The sequence below is a fragment of the Pelophylax lessonae genome (genome assembly GCF_965119305.1).
Source record: "Pelophylax lessonae genome assembly, chromosome: 9".
Lineage (NCBI taxonomy): Eukaryota > Metazoa > Chordata > Amphibia > Anura > Ranidae > Pelophylax > Pelophylax lessonae.
In genome coordinates, this window is record NC_138776.1 from 44,860,896 (window position 1) to 44,873,575 (window position 12,680).

A 12,680-nucleotide genomic window follows, 5' to 3' on the forward strand; every position below is an offset into this window, starting at 1 on the left:
TCATTATGCCTTTTGTCTTTACATGTTTTTTTTTTTCACATTTTTTTTCAGCGGGTTTACTTTTTAAGTGCACATATAATCTTAACTGTAAAACGAAACAATACCAAAAGGTGCACTCAGCTGCAAATATGTGAAATAAAAAAACTGCTGCAATCAAACACTCCTTGAATATCCAATGATCCCACCAAGAGATCATATGCGTGTGAGTAGAAGCGCCTCTGAAGACAACGTGGTCAGCCAGCTCCAGGGAATGTATCCCGGCTTATGGTGCTCCTTAATCTCGTTAATCACATTATGTTATAAAAGATAATGGAAAACGTTTATAGTGCATTAATGCGTATAAGGGCTCTTTCACACGGGCGTTCCGTATGTCCGTTTTTCATCCCATCCGTTTGCGGATGAAAAACTGACATAATGTATCTCTATGTAAATACGGATGTCATCGGATGATCATCCTCTGACATCCGTTTTTTGTCAGTTCAGTTCAGTTTTTTTTGAACGGAGGAGAACCCTATTTTTTCTTCCTTTCAAAAAACGGAACGGAAGCAAAAACGGATGTCAGTGGTGTCATCCGCAGACATCCGTATTTACATAGACATGCATTATGTCAGTTTTTCATCCGCAAACGGATGGGATGAAAAACGGACATACGGACCGGATGACACAAGTGTCATCCGTGTCCGTTACAAAAAAAAAAAAAAGGACCTGATCGGGCAAAAAAAAAGGAACGCCCGTGTGAAAGAGCCCTAAAGCTGGTTTATTAAACAGTTGCACTTACATCAAGGACAATGAATTTGAGCAATATAGGATAAAATCTTGCACGGCCACCTGCAGTGCAGTCTGCGTTAGTTGACATCACTGTGCTAGCTCCAATCCAACGCGTTTCCTCTCAGAAGGCATCGACTAGGATGAGCCTTCAATTTGGGTGGGCTCCCTTCAGGCTTACCTTCCCCTAATCTATCCATTTTTATATGTGCTCCTACTATAGAGGCTCTGAAAATTTCAGTCCATTCTCTTGGTGGGATCATTTGATTTGGTAAGCGGACAATTTTCACATATAGAGCACAGGGGAAACACACTTTCCATTGTGGATTATTTCAGCTGTACTACAGTTTGTTGTATTTGCATGTGGGAAGTTTGTAGCATCATCTTTTCACTAAAACGCATTGAAATGTGGATTAATGGACTATTTATAAGCTTTTTGCACCGTTTATTATTTGTCATTTTTTGTGAACAGATCGTGGCTACTTATTACCCAAAAAATTGTTTTTGATGTAATTCACTTGTTAAACTGTTCTAGGCAACAAGAATTTTACTTATCTAGTGACACTTTGCAATTTGAACATTCACGATTGATTGATTGTGCTTATTGCACGTTGTTTATTGCATATACAGTAAACCCCCGCTCCATCGCGGTTCAGTTTTTGCGGTCCTGGTATATTGCGTTTTTTTTTTTTTTTTTTTTTGTGATGTTATTTTACTATATAAATCATTAAAAATGAAATATTTTTGTGTTTTCCATAGCTCTTGCTATGTCTCTCAGTATCTTTTATGTGTTTAAATGAGTTTCTATTGTTATAAAAGTGTGTTTAAAGACCTTAAAATGCTTTTACACGTACAGTGACAGTAAAAAAAAATGCCTACAATGCATTTTAATAGGGTTTTTCTATTTCACGGATTTTCACTTTTCGCGGCTGGGTCCGGAACGTAACCCCCACAATGGAGGGGGGTTTACTGTATTAACTAATCACTTTTAGGATAAAATTTCAGTCAAAAACAGCGCATCTTATTTTACAAAATGTACCTGTAAAAGCCTTCTTTGTTTAAACCTCCAAAAGTCCTGAGACTGCTGCTGGGCGCTACCATCTTTAATGTGATGTCAGCAGCCCCAGCAAATTAAAAGCTGTTGCTCTGTATTTTTCCTCTTTTCTTTGCCTGCTACATAAAGGTTTATGTTGGGGGGCAAAGGAGCTGGGCTAGCACACAGTAATTAGACACCCACAGAAGAGGAGAGGCCTATGATGTGCAAGAAGGGAGGGAGCTTTACTGGGAAAACGGGCACACTACAAGTAAATAAAAAATAATTTATGGAAAGAACATTGCACTTGATTTTTCAGTGCTTTTACTTTTTTTTTTTTTTGGTTAATGGGGGTCTCTCTAAGGGTCCTTTCACACTGTTCTGTAGCAAAATCGCAGTAAAACCGCATGTGTTTTTACCACAATTTTGCTGTGTTTCAGATGCATTTTTGGTTTGCTTGCACCTGTGACAAAGGGGCATGTGACTCAAAAACGCACTAGAAATACAAATCGAGGTGCATTTTGGCCAAAACTTTACTGCAACTTCCATTCATTTCAATGGGAAGCTGCGTTTTGATGCAAAATGCTGAACTTTTCAAAATGCACCGCACCTATAACACAGTAGTGTTAAAAGTCCCATAGGATTTAAAGGGAAACCTTTTCCTTGTGTTTCTTCTCGTAAGGTAAAATGTAGCGCTGCACGATTCTGGATAAAATGAGAATTGCAAATTTTTTTTTTCTTTTTTTAATAAAGATCACGATTCTCGTCGTAACATTCTTTCACATTTTACAAAAGGAATTGGGCTAACTTTACAGTTTTAGTTTTTTTTTTTTTTTTTTAAATGCATTGAAAAAATTAAAATTCAATAAAATTGTATTTTCTAGGGTCTCTGCTAATCTGCTAAAATATATATATATATATATATATATATATATATATATATATATATATATATATATATATATATATTTTACTCCTTTTACTGACTGAAGTTCATTCCTTTGATCTAAAAGAATAAAATGATACATTGTGTTTATAGTTATTTCCCAGCCTTACCAATGGGGGGGGGGGGGTGGGTGGGTGAATTGAGATCGCAATTTATTATTTTTTATTTTTTTTAACGATTTAATAGCGCAGCTTTAGTAAAAATGTATTAGTGTGAAAGGGCCTTAAAGGGAGAGTACAGGCTGTTATAGTAGTTTATAAGTTAAAAAAAAACCCCACATGGTGGCGAAGCTTAGAGGAGTTTTTAAAAAAAAGTCACTCACCGGTCCCAGAATCCAGCAGTGAGCTCACCCCAGGCGGTCTCACCCGCTGTCTTCGGTCCCTGTCACCGGCCTCTTTACTTTGGGCACCCAGCTGTGAACCGCTTGCGTTGCGCATTGTGAGTGGTGGATGCAGTCTTCTTGGACCTGTCTGTGTCCCTGAAGACTACAGGTGGAGGAAAAAAGGAGAAATTCCATTGCCGAGCGCCGTGACGCTTGGAACGGAAGTGGGAAGCGGGCACCTATCAAAATCTGGTACCCGCGCCTCAAAAGTGCCAATTGTTTAGGAGCAGTGGGGAACAAGTCCTTAAAGCGAAACTCCCCCTTTTGGGGTAAGCTCCGCTTTAACATAAAAAAAATCTTTTACACGTGCATCCTGGTAGCTGCAAACCCTTGGCATGCACAATATTTTTTTTTTTAATACAGGTATTTACATTATAAAGCTTTATCTATTCATGCGGCCCTTTACATATTGCATATTCACATCAGTCTCTGCCCTGAAGGGGCTTGTAGTTTTAAGGTCCTATCTTGCATACAAGGGCCAATTTAGACCGCAAGTTAACCTACCCACATGTCATTGGAGTGTGGAAAGCTAGAGTGCTCCAAGAAAATCCACACAAACACAGGGCGTTTTTGCAAACGCCATACCTCTCCGAATGCTGGCCACTGTGCTGACACGCGATAGTCAAGAAAGAAAACTTTCCTCCTTGTCTGAACACACCCTCTTCATATTTTATTGCCATGCAGACATCTCAGTGGGTGGCTGCATTCTTTCCTGATAATGTGGGCTGACTAAAAATCAGTAGTGCATGCACCCATTTCTAGAACTCTGGTGCAAATCTTTACTGTCAATAGTGTTAGATTTTGTAGGTTGTTCCAATGATCAGTTTAATTTGAACTTTGGGTGTGTAGGAGGAAGGCATTGACTTGTACTGGTCTGTGCTTGTATGGTGTGTGTATTTTTTATATTGTTTTATTCTATCTTTTTGTCATACTTTTAGAAGATTACTGCAAACATGTTCAGGAGGAAATTAACTCTCTAAACTGCTTAAGGGCTCTTTCACACGGGCGATCCGATCAGATCCGCCTGTCAGTTTTTTAGGCGGATCTGATCGGATCCTCCATGCAGCTCTATGGGTCAGCGGGTGTCAGCGGAGACCCCTCCGCTGACACCCGCTGCCATCCGCTTCCGATCCTGTGCTTGAAATCTGGACGGATGGAAACCCTATTTTTCCATCCGTTCAGTAATCGGATCGGATCATATCTGATGAGAGCGGACAAGCGGTCCGCTCTCATCCGTTCCCTCATAGAGGGCAGCGGGGGCTGAGACACCTCCCTCTCCGCTCTGCAAGCGGAGAAGGAGCTGTCATCCGCCCGGCTCAGCTGGGATCGCGGATCGATCCCCGCTGAGCAACACGGATCCGCCTACGGAGGCGGACCGTGTGAAAGTGCCCTAAGTCTTCTTCACCATACAACCTCATGTGGAACCCACACATAGTGATATTTGGGAATATGGGGAATATTTGTGCACTATGTTAATGTTTATGATGATTTGCTTTTCACTTTGGCTCCTTAGAAACTAGATCAAGATCTGAACGAAGTGAAAGCTCGGGTGGAAGAACTGGATAAAAAATATTATGAGGTGAAAAATAAGAAGGATGAGCTACAAAGCGAGCGAAAGTAAGGCTTTAGTGTTGATTTAAACAAAAATAGTTTCATCTATATAGTGGCAGTGTACAAGTTAAAAATTATTTTGTTTCTAATCATTAAAGGAAAGGGAACGTTTTTAACTTTTGGGTTATGCTGCCGTCTACCGCAATGGACACTGACAAACCAAAAAAAAATATCTGTAGGCCAGCCCAGAATAACCCCAACTACTGTCAGCAAGGATCCGTATTTGTGACATAGGATGGACATCTTTTTTTCCTCTCTTCTGTGTTAAAAGACTAACCTTTTTTGCTAGCAATTTTTTCTTCAGTCAAGGCTCTTCATTATGTTGCTGCTTGAACTTTTGTCTCCTTTGATTGCATCTTACAGCTTTTGGCGCAGTCGTCCTCAGCCTGACTTCTGGAGTACCGTGTTTGGACCCTGCTGAAAAGAACATTGCAGGGATAGCATGAAAGCGACTTTTAAAGCTTTCGGTTCTGCGTGAGGTGCTTTCCAGGCTCTGCTATAAGTTAGCTTTAGAAAACTTTTCAGAATCAAAGCCACTGCCTCAGCACTTGCCCTGGCATCCCTGAAGACTCCCATAATAACTGGGAGCTTACTTCATTTACGTGGGTTGCCAATCCCTTATTTCCCATTCCTACCAGTTTCACACTGAAATTAGTTTGCGCTGTGGAACTAAACTCTGATGGCATTGGCAAGTGGAATGTTGCACCACACTCTTTCCCGCCATAGAGCATTGAGGAAACCTCTTCCTTGCTGGTACTCCTGCTTGCAAAGAGACAAGTGGGAATTCAATTTGTGATTCATTTCTGTTACCCACCTACGTTGGGTTTGGTCACCTCCAGCCATCCAGCCCTCACCTGCCGCAAGCTGTCTGGGCCTCATAAGTAAGGTATTGCCACTTTACTTAAAACCACATGTTGCCTTACTACCACGTGATTGAAGCAGGTCTATTCTATGTCCATGTCTGTCTTCATGTCTGATTCTAGATAGGGAGGGGACAGTTTTTTGCTTTGCTGATTGCCTTTAGCTCACTTTCTGCTAACGGCTTTGGGGCTGCTTGCAGCATGCCTACAAACAGTGCTTATATCTGCCTGGAATCATATCACCCTCTGCTCCTAGAATCTGTCATGTGTTTGGTTCCATTGAGTATGGCTGGGTCCTACCACCTTTTCAATTGAGTTTTTTTTACCACAGACATGCCAGACTCAAATCACCTAGTTATTTGCTGACTGATTGCAAATCCACAAGTATTCTCCTGTGCCCTGTCCTGCAGAGATTATATGTCTGATTTGACCATTTTGATATTTATACTGCAGTAAATGCTTCACTGAAACTAGGCGATCTGCCTTTTTTGCTAAAGTAGTCCGTTCCCATTGTGAATCGGCTTTTAAAGGTATTGTACACTTTCAAATTTTTTTTTTTTTTTTAGTTGGGCATTAGTGTAGTCCTATTCCCCGTGTTTGTTTGCCCTGGGCTCAAATGTTGTGGCTGCAGTTTGTAGTGTCGGAGCTAGTTCACACCACAAAAACGTCCTCCGTATCAGTTCCAAATGGGTTTCTTTTTTTGCCCTCAGGCTACTGTTTCTTAGATTTGCAGGGCTGCTACCTGGTCTACTGTTCACACATTCTTTCAGTTCTACTAAGTGGACCTTTAAGACTGCATCTGAGGCCAGCTTCTGGCGTAAGCTCCTTCAGGCAGTTTTTTTCTGTTTATTTTTTTTTCTTGTGTGTGTGTGTGTGCACTTTTTTTTTTTTTTTTCTGTTTACCCACACAGACAGCCCAAAGGTTGAAGACTTCCGTTATCCCTCAATTGAAAAGCACAGGAAAGAAAGCCGTATTATTTTTATGAACCGTGGAATTCTTTTCTTGAAGGCTGCTTGCTAGTCTTTTCAGATGGAGGGATCATAAACTGCACTTCTCTTCTTGTTCATTGGGTGACATAACAAATCTCCACTGTTGTAGCCCTGCCCTAAGGAGGACAAACATTCAAGTGGAAAAGCTGCTCCTTCCCCTAGAGAAACCTCAGTTCTACTTATGTTTTCCAAATCTTGATAGGACACTAGAGCGGAGGCTTCTGCTTCTTGACTGGGGTATAGACTTAAAGTGGTTGTAACCTTAAAGAAAAAAAAGTTCCTGTTCCTTTAAGGCGAGAAGATATATATATATATATATATATATATATATATATATATATATATATATATATATATAGCACATTGCTTTTGCAGTGTCATTTGATCTTTCCATGTTGTACAATGCCTGGTTGATCCTGCCTGTTCCAGTGTTTCCCTCTGTAATCTGACCACGCTTATCATGTCTGCTGAGCCATGATAGCATGGTTTGTTTACATCCCTCCCTCTGTGTGATTCAGCATCTCTGCATCTCCACCTCTTCCCTTCTCTGTCATGTTTGTAGTCTGTGTGAAGCCGATCTTATCTCCGTCCCTCCCTTCTTGCCTTGGTTGATTATTTTGCTGCAGCTGCTCCTCCCCTTGGTAAAGTGGTTGTAAAGTAACATCAATTATATACTTTGATCCCCTCTGTTTTAGGAACATATTAACATGTTTGTTACCCTAAAAAAATAGAGATCCTGTTTCCTTATAGCAGGTTAAACGGCACAGTGCTTGTGCTGTCTAACCTGCCCCTCTGGAAACTGTTAAAAATCTGGCTGATCCTGTGATCCCCCGCTCTGCTGACCACAATATTCATGGCTGCGTGCCTCTGTCATCCGTAGCTCTCCTCTCGGCTCTCCCCCCTCCCTGCCTGTCAGCTCTGTGTGTGCCTGCCCCTGCTGCTGATAATAAACCAGTCAAATGTCACTGCCAGCCTCTCTCTTTTAAGCTCCTATTCTGCATTGTCTATATGCTTGTAAGAAACAATGCCTCTAAATACCATTTTGAGAAGTGTCTTTAGGTCTGTCCCGGCTGCTAACGCAATCCAGGGCTACAGCAAGAGAAGCCGAGCGGCCAGCTCAGCAGTCACATGACTCCCGGTTCACCTCAGAGGGAGAGCTTGGCTCCTCCTGCTGTAGCCCTGGATTGTGTTATCAAAGCGGCCGGGGAGTCACATGACAGACCTAAAGACCCTGCTCAAAAAGGTATTTAGAGGCATTGTTTCTTACAAACCATTATACAGCGCAGGATAGGAGAAAGAAAGAGGGGCTGGCAGCAAGGCCTTTTTTTATGCTAAATACCTTTTTTGCCCAGCTCTTCTGTGTGGTCACATGTCCTCCCTCTTCTAGCTTGCATACACCAGAGGGGAATCTCAGCCCCTCCCACTGCACTTAGATGAAGAAGGGGAGCAGAGGGGGAGGACAACTGACCACACAGCAAGTATAAAAGTGTATGTGACTTTACGGAAGGAGCACATTTTGTGCTTGGTGTTCCTCCACCTAAAATAATGCATCCAGAGTGTTCTTTGTGTCATTGCAGGTTTCCTTTTAGCAAAACTAGAATTTTGGGGGTTTTATCCTAGGACAGGGATCTTAAACTGGTGGCCCTCCTGCCGTTACAGAAATACAATTCCCATGAGGCATTGCAAATCTGACAGTAACAAGCATGATTCCCAGAGGCAGAGGCATGATGGGACTTAAAGTTCCGCAACAACTGGAGGGCCACCAGTTTGTGACCCCTGTCCTAGAAGGATAGACACTAAACGAAAGCATTGCTTTTCTTTTGAGCTATACCTCTCTGCACAGGAAGTGAGACCTTGGGGAAGTCCTAAAAATTAGACACTTTAGTTGCCTTTTGCTCAAGAAATAAGGTTGTTGACATTTAAACCTGAACTTGGCTCTTTATATTACTTGTTTCCCAGTTACTTGTGGAGAGAGGAGAATGCAGAACAGCAGGCCCTAGCAGCCAAGAGGGAGGACCTGGAGAAGAAACAGCAGCTGCTTCGGGCTGCCACAGGAAAGGTGACATGTTCAATAATTAGCCTAAGAATGTTATGCATAGATGTCTTGGAAAATGAGTGTTTTGTTGCTGGCATTTATATTTGTTTTGTAAAGTTACCTCCATTTTCTTTTGACAGGCAATTTTAAACGGCATTGACAGCATTAATAAAGTTCTGGAGCACTTTAGGAGGAAGGGAATTAATCAGCATGTTATTAATGGCTACCATGGCATCGTCATGAATAATTTTGACTGTGAACCTGCCTTTTACACTTGTGTGGAGGTCACAGCAGGGAACAGGTAACTTTTTTTTTTTTCATCCCAGTCTTCATTACCATGAACTTTACTTGCAAGGCTGTAAACTAACCCCTAAACCTCCCCAGCAGTGCCTTCTGTCTTCATTAGAGATAATTATGAAATTCCAGTGAAGTGAGGCGATGAAAGTACAGCATAAGGGCACTGTGCTGGGTGGAACTGTCTTTTACAAGGGCAGCCACGACTGCACGGTTCATTCAAGGTCTCCCTTCCTAATGGGATAGATAAATTGTGCGTTTAATAAGCCACCAGATGTGACACATACAACATCTAACATTAAACGGGGACACACTCGCATATTAGCTTACTTTTATTGAGCAAATATAAATATATGTACTTACTGGTGCATTGTATAGCTCTAAATGTGTCATATCAGTGGTTTAGCTTTCGCGTTCCATTCCTTGGTTTGTGTCCCTAAAACACAAGCTCATTCCTTCAGGCCCACTGTTAGAAAAAAGATCACCTTTTTTCAATTACAAATGCTGGCAAACTACCTGGTGATCGCTACCAATGCAAACTACCTGGTGATCGCTACCAATGTCCATCACTCAGATCCACACCTTCTGCCTTACCATGGCTGCATAGCTTGCGTTCTTTCCTCTGTAATGGAAACAACAGGATGCCATGCCAGTGCACAGCATGCTCTCAGACCCATTGTCAACGTGTGATATTGCAAGCTGTTGTGCCCTATAATGGCCCAGGTATTGCCTGCTTCCCCAGCAGCTGAATGCAGGGTGGGGTGGAAGGAGTCAAAAAGAGCAGGCAACCACAGTAATTTAGTTTTATTCTTCGTTATCCGCACTGACTGGATGTCGCTTTTGTGACCATAGAAACAGAGGACCAATGCGCTACCTGAGGGGTATGATTCTAAGGTGTGGTATGATTCTAAGGTGTGGTCAATGTGTGTGATAAATGAAAAAATATATATAGAAATGAATAGAATAAAGCAGAAAAAGCAGCCAATTCTATTTGGTTTCTTCACCTTAAGTGACAAAGTGCAAATGATCAAAGCGCCGATTTTGTTTAATCATTTGCACTTTTGAGGCCATGACCCCCCCCCCCCCCCAGCCACACTCTTCTCTAAGCCTTGATTCACAGGAGCGCTGACTCCCATATTACGTGTTTGAGCCTTTTTGTTGCAACTGTCCACTCCAGCATAATTTCTTTCACAGATATTTAAAAAGCTGTTAGGACATATGTTCAATTTGTTTTTAGTTGCAGCATTTCATTATACAATCCAGGAATTATGAATACCAACCACGGTAGACCCTTTGCTGTCTCTGAAAAAGGGAGTCTGAGAGCAAGAGGGAAATTCCACTTGATTTTTTTGTCCACATGCAGTTACAGATCACTTCAAAATTGATGAAAAAGACTTATAACAGCATGAACTATACAAAGCTCATGAACACCAGAATGTTTTAACTGTTCTCTCCCCCAGGTTGTTCTATCATATTGTCGATTCAGATGAGGTCAGCACTAAGATCTTAATGGAGTTTAACAAGATGAATCTTCCTGGAGAAGTTACTTTCCTACCGCTCAATAAGTTGGATGTTAGAGACACAGCCTACCCAGAGACCAATGTGAGTCATTGTTGGCTTGACTAAAGCCTCATACACACGATTAGATGATCGAATGATCTTTCGTCCGATTTTTGTTGCATGCTAGTCTCATATCGAAAGTGAAGAGGTTACTTTCATACGAAAATTCCCATACGACAGAATTCAACTTCAGAAGTGATGTCATGTGTTGAATTGTTTTGTATGTGTTCTTTCATTTCTGAGCATGCCTAGTCTGTCTCTCACGATTTTTTTTCGGATGAAAACTTTACTAATTAAACGAAAATCGGAAGTTGTGTTGGCGTATGATAAAAATTTTATAGCGTTCACGTCCAGATTTTGTTGTCCAAAAATTCGTAATCGGCTGTCGAAAAGCACTATACTAACAATCCGAAAATTGGCAGATTGTTCGTCGGACGAAATTTTACTTTTCGTATCGTGCGTACGGCCCTTAAGACAAAAGACCATAGACCTTTTTTATTTTTCCCTGTTTTTATGCATCATGATTTTCACTGTTTGGGTCCACAATGAGAGACATGCAGGATTAAAGGGAATTTTTTATTTGTGTGACTTTAATTAGTTTATTATAATTTAACCTTAAGGCCGGTACACACGAATGAATGTTGTTGGGCAGCATCAGCCGGTTCAATAGAAGCCGGCCGACATTCGGCCTGTGTGTACGGCAGCAGGTCCGACAGAAGCCGGCCACTTAGTCGGCTTCTGTCGAAACGGGCACGACTGAAAAGTTTCTGATGATCGGCATCCAATGAATGGCTGAGAGCGCTGACCGGTGTGTTCCAACAGGTAGGGCATCCCCCTTATCAGAACACAGTAGCTTAGCAGGGGATATTGCTGTACTAACATTGCATCATTAGTACAGCGGGTCCACCTGAGCTCTTCAGTTTTCTGTGGTTTTTTTTGCCCACCGCAAAAACCCGCTGGGTTGAACTAAAAAAAAAACTGTTAGTGTGTACTTGACTTTAGTGTATGTTAATGTTGTAAAAACATTGAGGGGAATGTATCAAAACTCGAGCAGACAATCTGCAGTAGCTGTGCATGGCAATCAATCAGCTTCTATCATAAGCTTTTTCAGTTAAGCTTTGAAAATGAAAGATAGAAGCTGATTGGTTTCCATGCCAGTTTTGATAAATTTTCCTTATGGTTTCTGTAATTTTTCGATACAAATACAGCCATATTTGCTTATTATACATATGCAGATTCTGCTTTCTTTTGCACAGATTGCCTCTTGTTTCTTCTGAGAATCTACCTAGAATTCCTACATAACCCGTCCTTTCCCCCAAGCTTGGGAATCCCCATCTGCGTTCCACAGATGGGCGACAGCAGGCCTTATTAGAGCACATTCCCTAATAACATTCAACTCCTTCAAACCTTTCCAACACTCTGCGACTGATATAGCATGCCGAGCTCTGAAATTTTCCACTACCTGCAAAACACTTTCTGGCCCAATGCATCCGCACTGACTCTACCTTGCCTACTTTGACCTCTTTTGAACACATTTGCCTTCATGACCCACACACCTTATTTCATTAATTTGCTCTAGACTCACCGACTCCCCTAACCGAACTTCCCCCCCCCCCCCCCCCCCCAACCTACACTACTAAATGGGAAATTTAGAGACCTCGCTAGATCCTAAAGACTGGTCCAAAATCTGGCAGACGACGAAGGTGGCTTCACGAAATGTAGTAGCTTCAGAAACAAATTACAAAGTGAACTTGGTACCTGCACGCATCGCAAAATGCTTACCCTCATATCCGGCAGTATGCTTTCGGGGCTTCCCAGACGCAGGTACACACTTGCATATCTGATGGTCGTGTCCTATAGTGCAAAAATTTTTGGCAGGCCATCTTCCACATTCTCTCCACCCTTATGGAAGCGTCCATCACAACCGACCCTACTCTGGCTTTTTTGAATATGAAACCAGACAACGTCTCTAAATTTCGACACAGACTATTCTTGCAGGTCACGACAGCGGCTAAACAAACCATTGCAAAGGCTTGGAAATCCCCACACTTGCCTTTTACCTGAAGTAAAACACAATCACCAATGCTATGATTCATGCCAAAATTGACGCTGTCTTGACGGACAAGATCGAGAAATTTGATAGACTCTGGCAACCTTGGGTAGACCACTTTCTAATCCCCACCCCAATTTTGAGAACTCGCTTT

The 12,680-nt window shown here is 41.8% G+C and overlaps 1 protein-coding gene across 1 annotated transcript in view; it reads left to right on the top strand.

Annotated features, from left to right (window-relative positions):
* The window catches only part of SMC3 (structural maintenance of chromosomes 3), a 118,259-nt gene that overhangs the window by 49,914 nt on the left and 55,665 nt on the right, over positions 1 to 12,680 (top strand). The window contains exons 14-17 of the mRNA XM_082269120.1: positions 4,640 to 4,743; positions 8,547 to 8,646; positions 8,763 to 8,923; positions 10,377 to 10,518. Coding sequence (XP_082125246.1) covers positions 4,640 to 4,743; positions 8,547 to 8,646; positions 8,763 to 8,923; positions 10,377 to 10,518 — 507 coding nt within the window. The remainder of the gene's footprint in view (positions 1 to 4,639; positions 4,744 to 8,546; positions 8,647 to 8,762; positions 8,924 to 10,376; positions 10,519 to 12,680) is intronic.